General features: G+C 40.3%; 1 protein-coding gene across 18 annotated transcripts in view; it reads right to left on the bottom strand.

Annotated features, from left to right (window-relative positions):
- KLHL32 (kelch like family member 32) overlaps window positions 1-25,148 on the bottom strand; it is a 194,421-nt gene that overhangs the window by 32,632 nt on the left and 136,641 nt on the right. For 14 of the 18 annotated variants that reach the window (XR_010599548.1, XR_010599547.1, XR_010599545.1 and 11 more), the window contains one exon: window positions 6,096-6,822. The exons of 2 other annotated variants lie outside the window; for them this stretch is intronic. Coding sequence is in view for 10 of the 16 variants with exons in the window: in XM_008164869.4 (XP_008163091.2) it covers window positions 6,096-6,822 (727 nt within the window). In the remaining 6 variants the exon portion in view is untranslated. Of the gene's footprint in view, window positions 1-6,069; window positions 6,823-25,148 lie in introns of all 18 variants that reach the window. 2 more of the 18 variants (XR_010599549.1, XR_010599550.1) reach the window with 1 other exon arrangement.

The raw sequence follows: 25,148 nt of genomic DNA, 5'->3' as shown, positions 1-25,148 counted from the left end.
TCAAGTGTCAAGCCATAGCAATTACGCTGTAGTAGCTGGCTTATGTGAGAAGAAAGTCTGGGTGTAAATTACTACAGTTTGGGAAGTCCAGCCAGCATTTCCCAAATATCAGGCACTAAATAATAATAGTACATTAAATTCATTGCACTGTGACAGAAGTGATTTGATTTTGGGACCCAAAGCTTCAGTGAGGAGAGGCATTCCTCCCCAGTGGCCTCCCCATGACAGCACAATGCCCAGATCTTCCTTCTGAAGGTGATAGAAAGTGAAAAGGTGGGGGTCCAACCAGCATTAGCGCCATACACCTGTCAAGGTCCTTATACTGCATTCATCAATATTGTCTAACTCCTGTGCAGATTTTGAAGTGGAAATCCATGCCAGGCCTGCCGGAGGAGTGGTGCAATATAGCAGGTACTTCCCAACTCAATCCACCCAAAAATCCTAACCACACAATTCAGATCTCAGATGCCCACCTACACAAAGAAGTTTCTGGAGAAGGCGAGAGGCTTGCCACAGAACCACTTCCCCTCCCTCTTTCACTGACTTAGCCTACATGGGGAAGATACTTTGTTCCCCTGTAGACTATGAAATGATTTGTAAATTGTGTTGAATAACTTCATCCTGCAGCCCTTACTCAAGCAAGTCTCATAGAAATGTGTGTGGGTTTTGGGGTTTTTTTTGCCTTAATAAGGCTTGTAAAATCAGATCCCAAGTGCAGAATATTATCCATAATACATATGTCCTAGATGCAAAAACCATCACATGACAGGGGGAATGTAATTCAATCAAAGTCCCAGAGAAAGTATCACAAACCCATTTGAAGTCCCTGAGTGCTGAATTTTTGAGTTGGCCGGGAGATGTGTAAAACCACATGTTGGCAAAGAGCTCCCATGTACATTTATTCCAGCAAGTACATGGAATATACGGTATTCATGAAATGTACCCCAGGGTACACTCTGCTATTTTCAGGAAGGAATCACCCTCTTCTCTTCCAGTTGTGTGCCAGGAACTGCAGCCAATGGGAGCTGCGGGGATAGCGCATGCAGTGCGCAGATCCCCCTGGCCCCTCCGCCTAGGAGTCGGACATACTGGCTGCTTCTGAGAACTGCCTGAGGTAAGCACCTCCTGGCTGGAGCCACACTACAAATCCCCTCCTGTACCCCAACTCCCTGCACCAGCCCTGAGCCCCCTCCCATACCCAAACTCCCTCCTGGAGCCCGCACTCCCTCCCACACCCCAACTCCCTGCCCCAGCCCTGAGCCCCCTCCTGTACCCCAAACTCATCATCCCTGACCTCACCCAAGAGTCTGCATCCCTCAGCCAGAGCCCTCACCTCCTCCTGCATGCCGAACCCCTCGGCCCCAGCCCAGAGTCCCCTCCTGCACCCCTAACTCCTCATTCCCGACCCCACCCAAGAGCCCGCACCCACAGAGGCAGCCCTCACCCTCTCCTGCACCCCCTGCCGTGAAAGTGAGTGAGGTTGGGGGAGAGCAAGCGATTGAAGGAGGGGAAGGATGGAATGAACAGGGGGTGTGGCCTAGGAGAAGGGGTGAGGCCTCAGGGCGAGGCCTCGGGCCAGGGGGTGGGGCAAGATGTTTAGTTTTGTGCAATTAGAAAGTAGGCAACCCTAGCTGCTGCTCATATTTTTCCCTAAAGAAGCAGAAAAAAATTGACCAAGGTTTCGAATAGTAGCAATGAAATCCCAGGAGTCTCTGCTCAGATTTCAATCAGTTGCACCTGGAAAGGCAATGGGCAGCAACAAAGGCACCGAAGTGCCCTGTCTGCAAGATAAGTAAACAGAACTACAATGGTTTGCACTCTGTTCATGTTTGAAAGATTCTATTGGCAATCAGAGTCTAGATACATAAGTGTCATTAATGTAATTTTTTTTTTTAAAGGAAAGCTTATACTGGCCAAAATTTTCAAATTTAGGCCCAAATATTTAAGGTGGCTCTCAAGGGAGTTAGGCACCTAAATATCCTGGAGATCTGGGCCTTTGTGCCTGAAATTATGTATGGATTTAGATACCTAGGCAACTAAATAGAAATGGCCTGATTTCCCCAGGTGCTGAGCACCCACAACTCCCATAGAAGTGAACAGGAGATGCGGCTACTTAACATCTCTGAAAACCAGACAACTTATTTAATCACCTATTTTTAGGCACTTATATTTGAAGTTTTTGGCCATTCTGCAGTAGCTGATTGCACTGGCTCTGAAAGCTTACTATTGACTATTGAAAAGTGGATTTTTCAAACAGCGAGTACTAATATTTTGGAATAGCAAAATATGTTCTCTGCACTATCCTCCCACTTCTTCTGCATCTACACAGAGAGCACGATTATCTGGCCCTGAGAGATTAATTAAGGATAGAAAACTGACTAAAGTTATGGATAGTATCTATACACTACCTTTAAAAATACTAATATTTTCAATGTACATGTCCCACTTATTATCTTGCCTGTCCGTAACATAGATCAATACAATACTAAATGGATTTGTATCATATGCTTTAGTAATTCATAATAAGATGTCATAAGCTAGCAATCAAAAATACACAGAGTACTCTCTTATAAAGATAGAAATTAGATATAAAAGAGAAGACCTATCTAGTTCATCCTACTGCCAGTACCTTGCTCCTTACTGTGACTATACTGTACCATCCATTTTGCAGCAGAAATTCCACCGATACCAATATCAAATACAGATGGTATGATCTGATCCCGTATATTTTCTGTTGCTCTGTCCAATTTTCAATCACTCAAGCAATGGGGCATCCACCAAATTTCTTGGAAGGCTATCCTACAGTCTGATTAATGTATTTTACACATATATTTAAACACTCTACTACACTGGTTCATTAAATAAATAAGGATTTTATTGAAAGATATAAATACATATTTAATCCTGTCTATTGGGCACATTAACTGTCTTCAAAATGCTTCAGCGTAATTATCTATTTTCCTTTACTTTGTATATCTTGATGGCTTAAACATTGCTTTTAACTGCTCCAATGTTCAGCTAAATTCTGAATTGGATATTCACTGTTGTATGCAATGGGTAAGGTACACCTTCAAATGGGTCTAGCTCTTATTTCTACACAAGCCTGGGTAAACATATTCTCCCACTAAACCTAGCGTGGCCAGTTTTGGAAGCCATCAGAAATGTAAACTGTGAGGAGAAATAACTAAGGGCGGAGAGGGAGCATGTCGTACCTGCCTATACTGATACTATGTCTGGAAGAGCACCAGGGCTTAACAGACATAAATCACTATTGGCAGATCAGAAGTCAGGTAGTTTGTAACTTAGGTTAGTATACAACAGTAAGATGTTGCACTATTAAGCACTGCACACTATTCTTCCATGATCTCTGACATCCTCTAATGCCTCTATCTTCAGCCCCTTTATAAATGATGTTCATGAGTATGTATGTACATATACTGGCCACCTGCTATAACTGATTCCCATGTTTTCTTTCTTTCTTAATATCAAAAGTCCCCCATCCTGCATTATGATCTATGTAGGCAGACTGCTGCACCCACACCGTTGACCTCATTGACTTCCCAAGAGGGTTACACTGCAGGATTGAGACATAAATACATAACATAATGTTGCATTCACACAGCATCTTCTCTCCAGAGGGATCTCAGAGCACTCTATAATACATTCACTTCTAGGGTGAAGGATGGCAATCAATGGATGCCGTATGTGAAAACTGGACCAGCTTATTCTTGACTTCCCTGAAAAATATTGCACACTTTATAACCTTCCATGACCTATTTCTTAATAAACAGCAATATTTTTCAGAAAACCTATGTAAACACCCTTAAACTTGCAAGGTAACTAATGTCAGGAAAATCAATATGAAGGTTGATTACACTTTGTCCTTAACTCACACCACTGTGAATGGATAAAATACTGTATATTGGACCAAGTTAAGAATGGTATGCTAGTTTGAAAATTGAAATGCTTTACTTCCATCAATTTGGATCATAAAATTGAGATTCATAGATTCCCAGGCAAGCAGGGACCATTGTGATCTAGTCTGACCTCCTCTATAACACAGGCCATAGACCTTCCCCAAAATAATTCCTAGAGCAGAGCTTTCAGAAAAACAGCCAATCTTAATGTTAAAATTGTGAATGATGGAGAATTCACCACGACCTTTGGGAAATTGTTCCAGTAGGTAATTACTCTCACTGTTAAAAGTTTACACCTTATCTCCAGTCTGAATTTGTCTAGCTTCAACTTCCAACCATTGGACCATGTTAGACCTTTCTCTGCTAGACTGAAGAGCCCATTATTAAATATTTGTTTCCCATGTAGGCACTTTTAGACTGTATTCAACTCACGCCCTAACCTTTTCTTTGTTAAGCTAAATAGGTTGAGCACCTTGAGTCTGTCACTATGGCAGTTATGGATCTTCTCTGAACCCTCCCCAGTTTTCAACATCCTTCTTGAATTATGGGCACCTGAACTGGACACCGTATTCCAGCACTGGGCACATCAGTGCCAAAGACAGAGGTAAAATAACCTCTCTACTCCTATGCAAGATTTCCCTGTTTATGCATAGAAAGATTGCATTAGTTCTTTTGGCCACAGCATCGCACTGGGAACTCGTGTTCAATAGATTATACACCACAACCCTCAAATCTTTTTCAGTCACAGCTCCCCAGTATCCCCCATTCTGTAAATATGTTCCATAGTCTTTGTTCCTAGCTGTATACATTTACCTGTATTAAAACACACATAGTTTGCTTTTGCCCAGCTTACCAACCAATCCACATTGCTCTGTTTCAATGACCTGCCCTCTTCAGTATTTACCACTCCCCCAAATTTTGTGTCATTTGCAAACTTTAATCGATTGTTTTAGGTTTTCTACCAGGTCATTGATAAAAATGTTAAATAGCATAGGGCCAAGAACAGATCCCTGTGAGATCCTGCTGGAAACACACCTGCTTGATGAGGATTCCTGATTTCTATTTAATGTGTGCCATATTACTTTTATTGTTCTAGTTTTTTTTAAATCAAAATGTTATGCAAAACCAACTCAAACACCTGATGGAAGACTAAGTATATTTTACATCAACACTACCACCTTTATCAACCGAACTTGTAACTCATCAAAAAAAAAAAATCAAAGTAGTTGGACAGGTTCTATTTTCCATAAACTCATGTTGATAGGAATTAATTATATTAATCTCATTTGATTCTTTATTAATCTAGTCCTGTGGCAGCAGCTCCCAGGATCAGTGTCAGACTGATACGCCTATAATTACCCAGGTTATCCCGTTTACCGACACTTGATCACAGCATGGATACAGAGGTTAGGTTTTTTTGTTTGTTTTTTGTTTTTTTTAAGTAAATTTGTAGCATTTTTAATCTTGTATTTGTCAGCAAATAGATTATCATTTTGATCACTGTGATTTATGAATTGTGATTGGAAGCAGCACATATGGTACGCAACTTTGAAGCAGAACATATTTAATAAAGAGAAAAGTACTGTATGAACATTCTAGTGGCACCTTAAAGACCAACAGATTTATGCTCCTCATTGTTTTTGTGGATACAGGCTAACACGACTACTCCTCTGATACTTGTATGAGCACTATGCTGCTTCTCTCATTCTCCAGTGGTTTTATGTATCCATACTAAATTCTTCTAAAACAGTGATACTCAGATTTCAGTGGTTCAGGTGCCAAATTAGCAATCAACATTACCCAAAAGAGCCACTGTAGTGTGAATTCATTGTTTCATTTATTCATATTATATAGTATATATATTATTCTCACAGCAAAATGACGGACCAAATATCATTATTTTATCAACTACAATTGGTTAATAACATAGTAAAAGCATCCTGATTGGTTAATAATTCAGTCACACAGTGTTTGAATATCATGGGCTGCAAAGAGCCACAGGAGACACAATAAAGAGCCACTTGCAGCGTGGGAGTGTCAGTCTGAGTATCACTGGTCTAAAATAAAGGCTTAGCCCGACCTTTCCAGACATGTAAACCAAAGTAAACGTATTGGTTTAATTCATGACAATAATTTGGTATTTTGTTAGTACCTCAAATTGTGTGAAACGTTTTCTACCTGATATCCAAAGAAGTCCATCCACCACAGATCCTGCATGACATGAAAGGGATCTGTCAAAGGACTGAACAAAGGCCCACTTGTTCTTCTTGGGACAATACCGCTCGACTGTAGGCAAAACTTGACGCAGTTCATTTCGTCCCCCTACCGCATAGAGGTTCTCATCCACAGCTCCCAATACAAAATGTTCCCGGCAGTTCTTCATTGGAGCTATCTCAGCCCAAGAGTTACTACGGGGGTCATACCGACAGGCAGTCCTTACCGCACAAGTGCGGCCTGTGGCATGCTCAACCTCTCCACCAGCTACAAACAAAAAGTCTCCCATGACAGCTACACAGTGGTGACTTCTCCCAACAGGCATGGGAGCCAGTTCACTCCAGTTTGCAATCCCCGCTATGTGAACATTCTCCTGATCTACTGGATTGAAGTACCGGAGTTCTTTTACTTTACAAATCTCACGTTTTTTCCCACCGATAATGTAAAGAGTGTCCGACTGGAAGCGAGGTTTCGTCCGTCTGGTCTGCCAAACTGGCTGTGCATAGATGCTCTGGTGGTATGTCAAGGCCTCATTAATAAGTGCTGTCGCAGTTTCACTAGCTTGGACAAGAGGATGAGAAAGGGCTACAGTATGTAGTGTATCCACATCCATAAGGCCAAAGCGGACATACTGGAGAAGTTCATCCATGTACTGATAGCGGCAGTTGTGTTCCAACCACCTCACAGCTAGCTAAAAAGTAGGGAAAAACACAAACACAAAAAGCAATTATCTATATTAATGTCATGACAGTGTTTGCATTCCAAGAGGAACTATACATTTGAATTATTACACGCATAGAGCAATGTATGAGATACTTATGAGTACATAGATATCAATATATGAGATGCATTCTCAAATTTCATCTGCTATTTACATAAAAAGAAAATGATTATTTACTGTATTAATATATGATCATCACACTGCTATGCAGTAAATAACCTGTTCCTCTCCCTCTACAACATCAGGGGGTTGCTACACAAAATTAACAAGAAATGTTAGCAGTTAGCAATGCTTTAGGAGCTCATAAGGTCCAAGTAATCTGTCAACATAGGAATCAAGCTCCTGGAGAAATATAATAAACAGAAGCTATTTGGTCATTGAAGACCACAGGGTACACTTGATGGGGGCAGGGGGGGGGGGGGAAATCAGGAAGATTATGGTATGGTGATTTAAGAAGAAAAGGCTTTTTCCCCTCCCCACCTCCCTTCATTCCTGTTTATAACCAAATACTGAAGGGAAAAAAATTAGGTAAGTATACCATGCATCAATTTTCTTCCTTCCTGATTTTTTAAACCATAATATTAATATGTATACACCCCCACACAATGCACAGAGGACAAAATTCAGATTAGTCGGGGTAACAACAGTGCCTTTCACCCTCATGTATTCTTTACCTTAAAAAATAAAATTGCCAGTCCCCCACCTCCTTGCCTGTTCAAATAAAAAACAAACGTTTTCTTGAAAAAATAGGTAGAAATATTAGTCTGGGATAATGAATTGGAATGAAAGTTAAGAGAATAAACAAAGCTAGAAAACTAAAAACTTCCTCATATTAAAAATTAATGTAAATGCTTTAACCCCTTCACTACTGAATTCTCCTGCAGCTGTGGAATGCAGTGGTATTCGTCATTCCAGTGCCACCATAAAGCAGAACAGCAAAAAAGGACTGCAGAATGTCAGTGATGTACAGGTCCTGGGTGGTTCCAATGTGCATATAACATAGCTTGTTGAATAGTCAAGGAGCTAAATTAAAATAAATATAAAACTGCTCATAATCTGAAATCCCCAACTGAACAGTTTACTAAAGTAATATCCTCTTCTGTTTAGCTGCCATAACTTGAGTTTAATAGATTGCATTTCCCCATCTTCTAGTTGTTTCCACCACTGACACCTAAATCGGTATAAGGAACCCAGCTCTCAGCTCTACTTTAGGTAACAGTGATGTCACCAACTGTAGAAAGAGAGAGATCTCTTATACCTTGTCTGGGGTAGCAAAAAGCCCTTATAGTTCACATTTAAAATGTATTTCTTTGTAATCTGTAATCTAATGTCTGTTAATTATTTAGAATCTCATCCCCTTTCTCCCTTTAGATTTTTTACCATATGTGTGTGCGCACGCACACCCGCACTCTGTGACTGTGACTTTGGTATCTGGATATTTGAAGAGTTATTGAGCTGCAGCACAAGGAACCGAAATCTCCATTATGAGGCACTCAGCCTGCTGCGTGAACTACGGCAAAAGCAACTTCATTTATAAGCAGCTTCTGTGGTACCGACAGTGAAAGTATACATGATTTTGTGGGGCAGTATAAAGGCTTTGTTGGAACTGTGTATGGTCTATATAAAATATAAATATTTCTCTAAAAATGTGTGAAATACTATTAATATGTACACTGCACATACATGACAGGATTTAATGTCAGATTTGCCTATGCCCACCTCCCCCACCCCAGCTTGTGCTGAGCACAGCATGGCTAATACAGTGATCCTAGGCCTACATTTGCAACTAGCATATATTAATATGATTCCTCGCTGGGCCTTTTCTAGGTAGGTAGGTAAGTATGCAGAAAGAAAGCCAAACGCTTTAGACTTGTTTGTTTTCATTCCCTTGTCTTGCTACTGGTAACGATGATGGCTGTGTCAATTTCAGTGTCTTGAGAAATGATATTTGCATAATCTTGTTTTTATAAAAGCCACAAAATCCACTAAATATGCCATTCAGCCTATATATTCACAGCACATGCAATGCCCTCCCTGTAATAGTGAAAGTTGCTGAGAAGCGGAATGCCTGGTGTTACAATGCTATCACAGAGCTGGCTTTAGGATGTGCAGTACCCTGTTGTCATAAAGGTAGGTCCCATGGCTTAATGCCTCAAAGACTTTGCCTCGGGGCTCCAGCAATCCAGTTTCCCTCCACAAGTCCAACTGAGACAGATTCCTGGTCACAGACTTTCACCCTCTTCAGGGATCAATACACGTCAGCAAGTATTTGCAGTGACATCAGGCAGCCTTTCCAACACAGAGTAAGCTTTATTAGTCTACTGGAATACATCACAAGGAAGTCCTTAGGTTAGCAGTGCACAGAAAGGCAAAAGTTCAAACATAGTCCATCCTGGTCAATGCCAGGGCTCCACCCAGTCAAGTCGTTGTGGAATCCACCTTAGCTGTCCCTCTCTGTCACCTCCAGGTGAGAGCTGTGTGCGACCCTGTGAGCTCAGCTCTTAAAACCACCAGACACCTTCCCCTTTGTTCTCCAGCTTCTGGCCTTTGCTCAGGTTCCCTGATGAGAGTGGGGGAAAATCTCCTCTTGACCACTGGTCTCTAGGTGTTAATGTCCCAGCCATTCGGTTTCCACAGTCTCATCAAATCCTTCCATTGATATGGGCTAATTCTAGCTAGCCCTGAACAATCCATTCATATCACTGCAGACAATTATGTGACAGTTTTAGATCAGAATCAGGCCTCAGAGATTGAAAACAAAACAGGACATTAAAAACAAACGTCAATAGATTTCTTCAGTTCTGTCTATAACATATAATGTGGAAAGAAAAAAGAAGCAGAGATTTTTTTTTACACTAATTTTTTTCTGAACAACCTCTCTACATCTCACTGTGGAATTGTAATCAAACAAGCCAAAAGAAAAAGTCATAATTACCATAAGCACTTGGGACACAGTTTTAGACCTACTGATATTGATGAGACAAAATGAGTAATGAAAACAATGCATTCTTTATAGAAAGAGAACTCACTAACATTCGTCATCTATTTATGATCTGTGCCAAAATAATGGAGTTTGGGATTTATAACTTCAGTGCTTTATCTGGTTGTTTGTTTTCCAACTGACAAGCCTGCATTTCTATGTGCACCTACTATAGTGAAAATGGGTGTGTTGGCTGTAAAATATTCCTCCAGAACAAAATTTGGAAGTGTGATCTGGCCTCTGATTGGAGTGCAGGTAATTCAGGGGTTCTTAACCTTTTCCTTACTCCCCTCTTCCATGAAACCGCTTTCCCATCTGACTGGGACCCTCTCCCTTGTAGCAATATGGAAAGGGCATTGTGGCTGTGACCTCAACTCCTAGGGGGCTTGCAAGCCCAAGAATGAGCACTAATGAACCAATTGTTTATTAGGGGTCTGATCCAAAGCCCACTGAAGAAAATGGAAGGACTCTCTGATTCCAGTGGACTTTGGGTGGACCATTAGTGCATATTTATAAAAACAAATGGGACCAACCCAAATATTGCTTTTGGAAAAAAAGTACCAAATCCCATGAGCTTCTCAAAGCTAAGCTTACACATGAACATTTTAAAAAACAGATATGGAACAGGGTTGCTTGAAGTTGTTGGTCCCCAGGATATTAGAGAGACAAGGTGGGTAAAGTGATATAATTTAGTGGACCAACTTCTGTTGGTGAGACACAAGCTTTCAAGCTTACTTAGAGCTCTTCTTCAGGTCATGGGACAGAGTTAACCACAGGCGCCAACTCCACCCATCAGCTGCTCGGCAGGCCCTGCCGATCAGCTGTTTGGTGGCGGGTGGGAGAAGCTGGGGGAGGGGGCGGAGCAGGGGCAGGAAGAGGTGGCATGAGGGCAGGGTGAGCTTGGGGAGAGGGCGGAGCAGGAGTAAAAAGAGGTGGGACGGGGCTTCAGGAGAAGGGGCGGAGCCTCAGGGCACAGCAGTGGTGGAGCACTCACCCAGAAGACGAAAGTCAGCACCTCTGGAGTTAACAGTAGTCTTGTGACTAAGGCCTAGTCTTCACTTACCGGCTGGTCCGGAGGCACACAATCGATGTTCTGGGATCGGTTTATCGCGTCTGGTTAAGACGCGATAAATCGATCCCGGAAGTGCCCACAATCGGCGCCGGTACTCCAGCTCTCCGAGAGGAGTACGCGGCGTCGACGGGGGGAGACTTCCGGCCGCGTCTGGACCCCGGTAAGTCCGGACTAAGGTACTTCGAATTCAGCTACGTTATTAACGTAGCTGAATTTGCGTACCTTAGTCCGAAGTCCGGACTAAGTGGGGACCAGCCCTTTATGTCCAGGACTTCCTTTGAAATTGTGCTCTGCAGGTACTACCTCATATTTGTTAGCAATATCAAGAGCGAGTGACTCAGATCCAGAAACCACATGGCTAAATATATAAAATCTTTTTCCTTCTGTCATTTTTTTTTAGTTAGAAAAATGTGCATAAAAGTAAGATTGTAATGAGCTGCATGTAGAACAATCAAAATTATTATGTATTTGCATCTCTTTTACGCCATGAACCAAACAACTACAAAATTATGCATAGGATTCTCTCAATCTGAAATTGGTAAATATTAATAATCTTTGAATCTGCAATGAAATGCCTCCTGCCCCTCAACCCTGAAAAGAGGGGAGACTTTCTGATTCAAAAAGTTGTAGGATGGTACTGAGATCACATTTACACTACATTAATCTGTGTATGTGTATAAAATATGCCCCGTCTCACTGAGATATTTTTAAACTGCGGTTTGTCAGTTTTATGAATGTGTGTATATATAAGCAACCCCCTTTGTGACGCTGCATTAGCAAGCAAACTTCACTTTCATTTGTACACTCTTATTTTACCATCAGAATTAAAACATTTACTTTTATTCAAGGTGAGGGCTAAACAGTGTTTTTAAAGTTTCCAGGGTTTTAAGAGAAAATGAAAGAAAAAATGTTCTTCTGGATGTGTTGTGCCTTTGGGCTCCATTTGAGGGGAGGGGAAAAAAAGACAGAGAAAGCTACTGTGAAGGTCAGAGAGTGAAAGAACTTCCTCAGGGCACAGAATAAATTAAATCCCAAAGAAGAAATAAAATGTGATTTCCAGAGTGTGAGGCACAAACTCAAAATGACAATGATTGACAGCCAAACTATATCCGTGCAATATCGAAGACTGCACGTTCTCATTTACCTCAGTGTAGCCAGCAAGCGCCCATTAAACATCCGTCTGATGCCCAAATTAACCTTCTTGGCAAACTGAAAGAGGCACAAACTATCATAATCAACCTTTCATTATCACAGCAGCCTCTAGTTAAAGGGTCAGAATAATTGTGCCATCAGAGCCCTGATTGTTTTCAATCAACAGACGGCTGGAGTGACAGCTCAGTGATGGAGTAGTTTGATGAAACCGCACCAGGCCTAATCAGAGCAGATGAAAGGAAGGCATGATTGGTGCAAATGAACAGTCGTGCCTCTCTTTTTCATTTACAATCTGAAATTACTCTTAAATTTACAGGGTTTTTTTTCTCTCTTATGAGTACCTCTGAAAGAATGTTTGACTTATTATGAGTTCTGACAGTGCAGAGTTATAAAACACAGGTAGGGTTTTCAGCTGAGGCTTTAAGTGGGTATTCAGCATAATTTTAACAAATTCGCTCTTGAAAAGCACAAAATGACTAAAGACTTCCAATGACCTAACCTTTCAGTGCTGTTTGATTAGCAGAACAGTTTATCACAGCTAACATTCTTCATGATGAAAGAAGATAAAAAATGATGGGCAAAGATCTCCTGCAAATGTTTTCTCTTAACCAATACATTTATTGCATTATTGCTCTCCTTTCCACAAAAAACTTTAAAGAATGTCACATTAATAATCTTTTTCCTCTCAGAGTGTATAACAGAATCAAACAGAGTCTGTTTTTTGAGATTAAAGTGGAAATCAGTTACTGTGCTCAGTGTATCAATACGCAAGCTTCTGGCAGGCTGCAGTTGATTCAGGCAGAAGTTCTACAGGGATGGAAAGTGAACCTATTTGTTTAGTTGTCATTACCACACTTATCAGTCTCGGATCTGAGTGCCTTACAAATTTTAAAAGTTAATTTTGGCCCACTTTGATTAAAATTGGAAAGATTGTAAAGCCCCAGTTCTCTCCCAGCTCTGCACTCCAGCCACAAGGCTTTCCATAATGCCAATGGCTATTGAAAGGAAAGCATTACAAATCAAAGGAATCTCTCTGTACAGCTGAATAGAGCAGGTATTTCAAGTGGAGAGTGGTAGATCTTTTCTTCCCCGTTGTGTTGTTCGTGGCCAGCATCAGATGTTCTCTCACCAATCAGGCCCCACTTCCATATATCAACATGCAGCTCAGTGCTGCAAAACAAAAGGAAGCTTAGCAGCAAAGATTAATGTTTGTCTGAAGTGGGGGAGGAGGGAGGAGGCTGATGCTAATGCAAAAGGCTTTAAATAATTTTGTAATGTTTCCTGTCCATTATGTATGTGCTGGCTAATGAAAGATTTAATTCTTTGAATGGATTGGGTTATAAGCAGAAATAACACACATTAACCAAGTTAATGAGGAAACCGCCATAAGCACCCACATAATAAAGGACCCTAACTGAGCTGGTGGCAAAGAGGATTCCATTTTATTTTGTTTGTATTTCCTTTTTCTGTAGTGAAGTCTATGGCTGACAACAATGTATTTTTCTTTGGAAAACCTGGGGCTGTGAGCAGTACACCTGTGCATCAAATGGATATTAAACCTCATGCTTCAAGACTTAAAACAATCCTTGCCTGTTAGGGATCAGGATGAGGCCTTTGTGAGGGTAGATTATCACACATCTATGGTGTTTTTCCTCTGAACCATCTGGTACTGGCTACTGTGGACACAGGTACTGGAATAGATGGACCATGGCAATTCCTACGTTCCTAAAATCTGTGCTTTTTTTTTTAAATGAAAGAAGCTCACTCAGGTTGTGTAATGGCTCCAAAAATAAACACAGACACTGAAGTGCTATGGATCCAAGATGAAAGGGAATAGATTAGGCATTCCAGGACCAGGGTTAGAGTAAAGGGCTTTTTGGGGGGGGGAGAGAATTGGGAGATCCCCATCCTCTCTACTCCCCCTCCTTCTTGGCTAGCACAGATGAGAGCACCAGCTTCCTCCTATTTCAATCTTTAACCACTGCACATTCCCACTCACTCCCTGCCAAGCCTAAGCTACTTTGCACAATTAACATATAGGTCGAGTGGACTCTTGGGAATATTGTCATGGAAGTCTGCGACTAAGCTTGCTACTGTTAAGCAGAAAGGTGTAGTTATCTGTCACCTTACATGGGGCGGGGACAAGAGTCGGTGGCTGCTCTTGGGCACCCCAGCCCCCTGCCCAGGGCAGGTGGATGGTCGGGGGCTCCCCACAGTGGCCCGGGCTCCCTGGGAGGCTCTTACCACAGCCCAGCTGAGGCTTCCGGCCTGGCCAGGGAGTGGGGCCTCAGGGGGAAGAGGAAGAACAAGGGACAGTACCACAGATGGGTCATGGCTCCTTCATGTGACCCGCTTTTGCCTTTTGAAAAGGTGGCCATCCTACATTGGCCACAGGTCAATGGTCCATGGATCAGGAATCAGGTTGAGTCAGAATACCATGAGATCAGGACCAGATAATGGAACCAGAGGGCAGGCACCAGGAGGTAGTTACCGGGCCTTGTCAGCATACCAGATCAGGATCAGAAGACAGGAACAGATAAACATCGGACCAGCGATCCATGGCAGGGTGAAGCCCAGCTGTACAAGACAAATTCCTGATTCCTCCTCTGGCTTAAATAGAGGCTGCAGTCCAATCAGAAGCCTTGGAGTGCTCCCAACCAGAGCATAGGGGAAGAGGCTTGTGTCCAAGTTGGGCTTCCTGGACCCCAGTTCCAGCTGCTGTCTGTGAGCTGCTGGGTGGAGGATTTGAGTGTGAGGACTCCCAGGATCCCCCATAGACCCACGTTCAAGAGTCGTGGAGCCTGACAAGCACAGAGAAGGGAAGGCCAGCCTTATTCTCCCCAAAATGTGAATTAGCTAGGCCCCTTGTGCATACATGATCAAAAAGTGGGGTAGATGAGCCTAAATCTCAAAAGCGGTGGAGAGCAGGAGGTAGGGACCTCATTCACATGATGTCTTCCTGCTCCTGGAAGCTCTGCAATTTGCTACTGTGAAGTTTCTTGGGAGGCTTCCTTAAGAAGCCCTTACTCAGCTAAACACAGACTTTCATGTCTCAGATATCATGAACATGGCTGGTGTATTCCTGATCTGGGCTCTATTGGCCTTAATGATGACAACCCAGAATGCAGCTACCTAAAAGCATGCTTTATTCCATGAATTAGCTAGTTTCTAATGGTTGAAATTTTGTTTTTAACTTTCAGCACCGAATAACATTCAGTCATCCAGCATTGTGACTGGCTGGTTTTGCAGTCTGGTAGCATAAATGATAAATTACAATGTAATTTAGTTAGAGGTACATAATGCTGCTATATTAATAGCAATTGAATTAATCAGAACTAACTGTATTAAAGTGAATCACAATGTATTAAAATGATTTCTTACTTATTCTCACGTGTTAATAAGATATATTTGCCTAAAATGTTTAAGCTTTAGGGCACCATTCATCACTCTTAATTGCTTGATTTCTTTGTGGGGCTAGTCAGATGCATTGTCCTGTACAGCCCTCACCCAGAAGAATGAGAGAATACATATCCTAGAGCTGAGGTCTGGCAGACCATATGCTCCGGGCTGCAATTCAAATATGGGCACATGAGAAACAACTTTTGGGGCTACCTGGGTAGTTCTATCACTGGTGGATCGCTATGCCTCACAAACTTTAATGCACTTATCCTTACAACACCACTGACCTAAGGAAGTGAGGTTTTTAACCACGAAAGCTTATGCCCAAATACATCTGTTAGTCTTTAAGGTGCCACCAGACTCCTTGTTGTTTTTTTAGGGAAGTATTAATAGCTCAATGCTGAGAATGAGAACTGAGGCTCTGAAGTGCCCAAAATCACACAAGATGTCTCTAGCAGAGCCAGCAATTGAACCTGGATCTCTGGTGGCCCAGGCCAGTGCCTTAACTGTAAGACCATCTGTCCTTCCCTAAATGACAAAACTGTGCAGGCCCTTTCTCAGGCCCATTGGTTTACACAATACTTGTTAAGACAGAAATAGTTTTTGTAAGTGATAGAGAACTTTTGTAAAATCTCTAGGCATTTTCTAAAACACCTTGAAGCTCTGCAGAATATTTTAGAACTTTATAAAATTGCAACATATTTTTTCTAATGATGGACATTCATTTCATTAGGAACAATGGGTAAAAAGTTACCTAAATGCTTCTGAAAATTTTACCTGCTAACATTTATTTTACTATTTCTGTTTTTTATTTTTCTTGGAAATTAACCTAGACCCAAGTTTAGATAGATATACTGATCAAGTGAATCCTGTGTTAAAACTAAACTCTGTTTTCTAGAAACAGTCAAACCTTAATGTTATGAGTCTCAGGTGACATTTACATAAGAATTGTGTAAAAGCAGAGGTATATATACTAGCCTACAATCCAGCTAGGCGATGTAAAGGCTTTTTAAATGTAAGAATTCCATAAAATTAGAGTTCATAAAGTTGTGCTTTACTTACAGAACATAGGGACAAGAAAAAACTTCACAAAAATTGCAAAAAGGTGGCACTTTTTCAATTGAAGGAATGTAAAAATTTCCTTTGTATTTTCAGGAGAAAAAAATCTGCTTCATCATTAACCTTATCATTTTGTAAACTTGAAGATCTGTTTTTTCCCCAGAGTTACAAGGGGGAGATAGTACTTAAAAGTCAGCCTTATTACAGAACACAGGTTGCAACCATAACTATGCAGACACTATTTCTCTCTACATAACAACATTTTGTCTATCAAGATAATTCATGAAAAACAAAGACAAAAGTGGGGGTTGAGAGGGTGGTAGAACGGAGAGTAAATCCCACTCAGATAGATTATCATTACTTCCATGGGACTAGGCCCAAAACATTACTGGTATTATTTTAAAATTACATAGCACCTTTCTTCTAAGGTTCTCATAGCAATTTATGGGAATTAATAAATTACAGCATCCCTCTGAAGTACTTGTTTACAGATAGGAAAACTGAGATAAAGGGAGATTAAGTGATTTGACATAAGAAATCAGTGGCACATCTGAGTATATAATCAAGATCTCTTGGCTTTTACACTCTTGTACCATAACCTTCCCAACAGAAACCCAGCTAACATTCTGTCAAATGTCAAGCCCCAAAATAAAGCCTGCTAAAACTTTGATACCGGGCTATTTTGCCTCTGCATAAGATAGGCCAAATCAGATCACTACCTTTGACCTGACATTACCATATGAGGTTCATTTGTGCCTTTAGGGCGTCATATTACCAGGAAGAGTCAAGATTCCTCCTTGAGCAAATTGCAGCACCAGGGCAAAAATAGCCTATATTTTGATGGGAAGGAAAAATTGCTAGTTTCAGAGGGTACAGCATAATTCCCACTGGGCAGCTGGCTAGCTCCACCGTTTGGTGCATGTTGTTGATGCAATGACCTGTCCCTTTTGGGAGATCTGTGCTGAGGCCCTAGGAATGGGCTCCTCACACCCTCTTCGTCCCCCGAACCTTTGTGCTGTGGTGGAGCGGTAGGGCTACCTAGTGATGAAATTCCATTGCAACAACCAGCTGCCTTGCTTGAAGACAATTTATATTAGTGGGTTCCCCCTGGAGCAAACAGCTTTGATACACAACTGTTAGCAACCATTCTCCAGTCCTGTGCTTCTAGAATGAGCACATCTGGAAATTTAAACAAATACATAAAATAAATTAGTTGGGACTGATGGCAGTGGAAAGCCTATACTTGCTGCTGCAATCAATATACCCTTTTCTTTATACAAGATTGTCACAGAGAAATAAGAGTGCAAAATTACAGCAAGTAACAATCTACCAGAGCATATGGGAGCATAAAAAAAATGGGGACCAAAGGCCAGGCACCTTGCTGTGTCATTTGGAACAGGTCCATCCACAGAAAAGAGAAGGTTAAAAATTATAAGCAAGTACCCACTATAAACAATTATTTGGTGAACAGATTCTAAAAGCTAGCAATGAACAAACAGCTCTGGGCTCACAAACAGATTTGTCTAGCCATGACTCTCCATTGTTGTTTGATCTCAATCTAGGAGACTGAAGTTAGCAACTGCATTAGATCCATTTTAGTCTGGGGGGCGGGGGGATGAAATAATGATAACTTTTTCTGTAAAGTTTAGATTAGACTAGGCTTCAGATTTGCATTGGATTTTTAAATAATGTTTTAGGCTAAGATGTCACAGAAATGCACTGTAACTTTTGATTAAGTGATACAGATTTGTGTTATAAGTGTTATAGAATTAATTAGGCAGGAAAAAGAATTCTACAGAAATGCCATAAGATTATATAAAAATTAATCTAAATACCTATAGAATGTAATTATTATATTTTTCTATAGGTTTTTGAACCATCCTTTAGAAATCTATTGTTGCTATATAATTTTCTATGAAATTTTATAGGCTGGTCCCACAAATCTAAAGGACTTTTACATAAGGATTTATATATTACCATCTCAGGCCCTATGCAAAACCATACAATTAAAATGCATATTCGTCATTAGGTTATATATATTCTATGTTGCCATATTGCTACAAAAACATTAGGGCTATTTTTCCAAAAGTGTGTGCCAGTGTTGTGTCCACAAAACGGAAGAATGAACTTGCAGCACCTCAGAATTGCATGTGTAAATGTGGCTTCTGTTATCCGAATGCATGCCTTTTGTAAGAAGAAGATGTATGCATACTTTTTGCAAGCATAACATGTGAATTCTCCTTTTAATGCCTTGCAATAACTACAAAAAGAAGAACAGGAGTACTTGTGGCACCTTAGAGACTAACAAATTTATTAGAGCATAAGCTTTCGTGGACTACAGCCCACTTCTTCGGATGCATATAGAATGGAACATATATTGAGGAGATATATATACACACATACAGAGAGCATAAACAGGTGGGAGTTGTCTTACCAACTCTGAGAGGCCAATTAATTAAGAGAAAAAAAAAACTTTTGAAGTGATAATCAAGCTAGCCCAGTACAGACAGTTTGATAAGAAGTGAGAGAATACTTACAAGGGGAGATAGATTCAATGTTTGTAATGGCTCAGCCATTCTTATCAAACTGTCTGTACTGAGCTAGCTTGATTATCACTTCAAAAGTTTTTTTTTTCTCTCTTAATTAATTGGCCTCTCAGAGTTGGTAAGACAACTCCCACCTGTTTATGCTCTCTGTATGTGTGTATATATATCTCCTCGATATATGTTCCATTCTATATGCATCCGAAGAAGTGGGCTGTAGTCCATGAAAGCTTATGCTCTAATAAATTTGTTAGTCTCTAAGGTGCCACAAGTACTCCTGTTCTTCTTTTTGCGGATACAGACTAACACGGCTGCTACTCTGAAACTTGAAATAACTAGGCAGCTTTTCCCAGTCACATCACAAATACATTAACTGCAAGAGGAATGGGGTTCCCCCCCCCGATTCGTTTTAAAAAACCCCAACTCTTAAGCTCTTTGGTAAAAAGTCCATAACTCTGCCCATTTGGATTTCCTACCCTGATGCTTCCTGAGTTTGTCTATTTCCTCCTCTCCACTTCAATACCTTCGTTATCAGACATCTGATTGCAGAAGTCCACTCAGAGCACATTATGAGCTAGCAAGTCTGGCACTACATCTCTAAGCACTGCAGGAGCCTACTCCTAACAAGGATGGGCCCAGTAATGTTAACTGTAGGAACATTTATGCATTTTCACGTCAGCAGCCAATTTGTTTTTTTGTTTTCCTTGAATTCTGCCAAGAATGCGTCTCAAAGGACAGCGCAACAGCAATAAAAAAAAATCTTTTAGGACTTACTGCTCAATTCTGATTCTTTTTGATTTAGCTACAGAAAAGAACAAGTGAGTACATTAGATGCTGTTCACTTTTCTTCTTCAAGTATAGAGCACTTCACATTTTAATCAACTGACCTTCTGCCAAAATGTTGCCACTTTTGTTTACTCTGGCTGAATCTTCATCCCCACATGATGGTCTTCAGATTAAAAAAAAAATGTAATGAATTAAAGTAATGGGTAAAATTTTCAAAAACACCGTAGTGACTTAGGAACATTAGTGACATTTTAAAAAGTGACTTAGGCACTTAAGAGCCTAAGTTCAATTGTTGTCCAATGAGATGTAGGCTCCTAAGAGCTTAAGTCATTTTTTAAATGGGACTTCGGGACATATCCTCAAAGGTATTTAGGTGCCTAACTCCCATTGAAATAAATCAGAGTTGGATGCCTAAATACTTTTCAGGATCCAGACATAAGATGTTTTTGAACATTTTACCCAATGTGACCAGCGTCATAAAATTTCCATAAGGTGTTGTTAATTTGCAAAGCTTTAAATGGCCCAGAATCCAGCTCTCTCCCACCCTCTGTTCTATCTCACAGGTACAAGCTGCAGGAATGGGAGGAGGGATAGCTCAGTGGTTTGAGCATTGACCTCCTAAACCCAGGATTATGAATTCAATCCTTGAGGGGGCCACTTAGGGAATCTGGGGAAAAATTGGTCCTGCTAGTGAACGCAGGAGTCTGGACTCAATGACCTTCCAGCTCTATGAGATAGGTATATCTCCATATTAAAAAAAAAAAAGCTTTTGCTGCCCATCTTTAGTGATAAATTTACTGAAATGGGTAGCTGGGCATTCGGTATAGAGGCCTCTTATCTCTAGAATTTGCTCCCATTGAAGTCCACCCCCACAGCCTGAGTTAGGCAACTTCTAAGAAGTAGTGCAGAACTCATTTGTTTAATCAGGTTTTTAACTAGCAAAGGTTTATTATAATTGTGTGTCTGGGCGGAGGGCTGATGTTAAGCACTGTGGGGACAACTGTTTTGAGTGGCCACCTTGCTTAGACATGTGTTATGATTACTGCTTTTACTTTTTGTACTTGTACTTAGATGTCCTCTGATAGGTATGTTATCACTGCAAACAATAAATAGATTAAAGTCAAACCTATAAATATACTGTTCCTCATCTTGTAGCTTTAATAGCAGCACAACACTAATGATCAAGAACACTTCCTTTTACTTAAATATACACCTGTACATTGATACATACAATTATACTTCAGTAATCTTGTGTGTTAGACTCCGTGAAGATAGACCAATGCAAATACAACATACAGAAACCATCTTGTTGAGCGTGCGCCGCAGTGTCGTCTTTCTGCACTTTGTTTTTAAACTAAATCCCATGTTCCCTACTTAGCTGCAGAGATGACCTAAATTCAGGAGCTGCAGGCACAGCAGCCCTCCTGCCTACCAGTGTGATGCTCTATGCAATTCTACAGTTAATCCAGGATAAATTAGGTGGGGCAATATTATTGCAAGACACTGAGGCAAAAGTAATGCACTCCAGTAATTTCTTTATTGCTTACACCTGCAGCAAAAAATCATGGAGTGGAATCGACATGTATCAAAATGAAAATTAGAAGCATAGAACACAGAGATGCCTTTCATAAAACACTGCTTTTTAATGTAAAATAAAACCTTTCTGTATTACTATTACATAGGTTTACAGTAGCAATAAGAAATTTTCATGTTAAAAAACAATCAAACTTGGAATAAGTTCAGAAGAAAGTAACACACAATCTTATTGTCAACTAATGACAAGATTAAGAAAACATTAAGCCTACCGCTAAGGTGAATGAGGGGAGATAACTCCACACATATGTAAAGGGATGTTATAAAGAGAACAGGGATCAAATTTCCTTGTTGGTCACTGATTCTAAGACAATAAGAAATGGTGCATAAACTGTATTAGAAAAATGTATGTTAGTAGGAAAAAAGTTATGTAACTATAGAGTCAATTAGTCAATGGCAGAAACAGTCAGAGAGATTGTTAGGAACACTGTCATTGGTAGATATTACAAGTCAGTTTAGATATTCGTCTATCAGGAATAGATTAGGAATAACAAAATCAACCCTCCAAAGTGGTCTTGACTCTGATCTCACAACAGTTTATCATCAATATAACTGCACTGACTACAGTGGAGTTATTCCTGATTTACACCAGTGCAAGTGAGACTCAGAATCAGTATGTTTTATTCTGTATTATGGCCCCTGAGTTGTTCTTTGTCTTGGTTCTTATTTTTACGTGAAGTAGGTGCTTATGAAAATGAGGCATTAAAACCACTGGTGTAAAGCAGACATAACATGCAAAGACAATAGGCTGATTTTTCTAATACATCTTAGCCCTCAGACATGCACCAGTCCTGCTTTTACAGTCGTGGACCTCTCCTAAAGAGAGGCTAGCAATCGTGTTTAAGTGTGGTGGTTTACTGTTGAGGTAAATACCAACTATGGACTAGCATTAGGCCACCAGGCACAATTTCACCCATTGCCAAAGACAGCATTTCTCCAGAGGTAAAAGGTCAGTGTACTAGACACTGCACCACTTCCTCCCACGTTTACTTCCTCTTCTGTATTGTTATTTATTATTTGATTTATGGTACCACCTAACTGCCAAGGTTTAGGTCCCATCTTGTCAAATCACATCGAAGCCCCTGAGAATTGTCAATCTTTTTCACTCCAAGTTAAAAATTACTATATGGAGTCAAATAATTTACAGTGAAAAACTTCAGATCTGAGCTGGTGTGATGGCACATTTCAACAATCCAAAATGACAACCAACTACTAAAAATCTGTTGTTCTGGATAGCAATCTGAATTTGGGCTTCACTCAGTCCCTAGGTGGTATGGGGGAAAGACAGATTTCATATCTCTCAGTAACAACCTTGTATTAAGGATAGAAGGTGGAATTTTCAGAAGCACATAAGTGACTTAAGCTCAGAAATTGCATTGAAAATTAATGGGACTTGTGCTCTTCAGTCACTTTGTTTTGTTTTTTGAAAACCTCACCAACTCAGAATACCACTGAGAGTTTGAGAAAACGAGGCATTAAAACCACTGGTGTAAAGCAGACATAACATGGTTTGAGAGGGAGCTGTAGCCACACTTCTCAGCCTCTGAGTAAGAGGCCCTCAGACACAGCCTCTGATTGCTTTTGGGAGTGGCATGGGGCCGGGGCAGGCAGGGAGCAAGCCTGCCTTAGCGGCAGCCCCACTGCACCACTGGATCGACAGGGAAATCCTCTAGGATCGACCAGTTGAACGCGATTTACCAGTTGGTAACCACTTCTTTAGAGCCTACAAGTCCACTCAGTCCTACTTCTTGTTCAGCCAATCACTAAGAGAAATAAGTTTGTTTACATTTATGGGAGATAATGCTGTCCGCTTCTTATTTACAGTGTCACCTGAAAGTGAGAACAGGCATTCGCATGGCACTTTTCTAGCTGATACTGGAAGGTATTTACATGCCAGATATGCTAACCATTTGTATGACCCTTCATGCTTCAGCTGCCACTCCAGAGGACATGCTTCCATGCTGGCGACACTCATTAAAAAAATAATGCGTTCATTAAACTTATGACTGAACTCCTTGGGGGAGAATTATATGTTTCCTGCTATTTTACCCATATTCTGCATTGTATTTCATGTTATAGCAGTCTTGGATGATGACCCAGCACATGTTGTTCGTTTTAACAAAATTTTCACTGCAGATTTGACAAAACGCAAAGAAGGTACCAATGTGAAATTTCTAAAGATAGCTACAGCACTCGACCCAAGGTTTAAGAATCCGAAGTGCCTTCCAAAATCTGAGATGGACAAGGTGTGGAGCATGCTTTCAGAAGTCTTAAAAGTGCAACACTCTGATGCCGAAACTACAGAACCCGAACCACCAAAAAAGAAAATCAACCTTCTGCTGGTGGCATCTGATTAAGATGATGAAAATGAACTTGCGTCGGTCCGCACTGCGTTGGATGATTATCTAGCAGAACCTGTCATCAGCATGGACACATGTCCTCTGGAATGGTGGTTGAAGCATGAAGGGTCATATACATCTTTAGTGCATCTGGCACGTAAATATCATGCAACGCCAGCTACAATAGTGCCCTGTGAACGCCTGGTCTCACTTTCAGATGACATTGTAAACAAGAAATGGGCAGCATTATCTCCTGCAAATGTAAACAAACTTGTTTGTCTGGGCGATTGGCTGTACACGAAGGAGGACTGAGTGGACTTTCTAGCTCTAAACTTTTACATTGTTTTATTTTTGAATACAGTTTTTTTTTTATATAAAGTCTACATTTGTAAATTCAACTTTCATGATAAAGAGATTGCACTACAGTACTTGTATTAGGTGAATTGAAAAATACGATTTCCTTTGTTTTTTACAATGCAAATATTTGAAATCAAAAATAAATATAAAGTGAGCACTGTACACTTTGTATTCTGTGTTGTAATTGAAATAAAAATATTTGAAAATGTAGAAAACATCCAAAAATATTTAAATGGTTTTCTATTATTGCTTAACAGCGTGATTAATTGCGTGATTAATCAAGATACATTTTTTAATCGCTTGACAGCCCTAATTTATATGTGTACATTTGAAATAAAAAGTCATTTGAAATGAAAAATTGACACTTTTTATACCAAAAATGTCAAAATGGTGTTGCAAAAATTTTTGGTTTTGTCAAAACAGGATTTTCTAATAGAATGCTGTTTTGACTAATTTTTTATTACCAGCTCTAATATCTATATCTACTGATAGATGGATGGTGGATGGATAGGAAGGTGCTGGACCTTCTTGTAAAATTTTAAAAATAATCTTTTTAACCTTAACTTCACCAAAAAAAAAAAAGTATCTAAAATGGCTGTTGATCTCGTCCCAAAATTAACTTTAAAAAACCATTTTACAACCCTTCATATAAGTAAAAGAGGGGAAAAAACAAATCTGTGTTAAATCTCTGTTATACTCACTTTCAGTCCAATGCGATTCAGAGTTAGCTTTTTGATTAAGATCAAGTGTAGTACCGGTGTAGTATCATTTGATAAATTGGAGGACTAATATTACTAGTACTACTGCGGGGTTCAGTGACGTAAGAAATATTTCCATCTCTAACTATTATTATGATCCTATGAACAGTGAACTTCTAATCCCTTGAAAATCAAAGTTCTCAATTAAGAGGATAGCTGATTCTTATGTATAGCAATATTAAGTGTAACATCAGTTTATTGCTTAAATAGCCTTTAAATTTAGCATATTACCACCCTAAGTTTCCAGCAAGAAGCCCT

Source organism: Chrysemys picta, chromosome 3 (assembly GCF_011386835.1).
Source record: "Chrysemys picta bellii isolate R12L10 chromosome 3, ASM1138683v2, whole genome shotgun sequence".
Taxonomy (NCBI): Eukaryota; Metazoa; Chordata; order Testudines; family Emydidae; genus Chrysemys; species Chrysemys picta.
The sequence above is the reverse complement of the archived record's forward strand: the minus strand, read 5'-3'. Positions and strand labels throughout refer to the sequence as shown.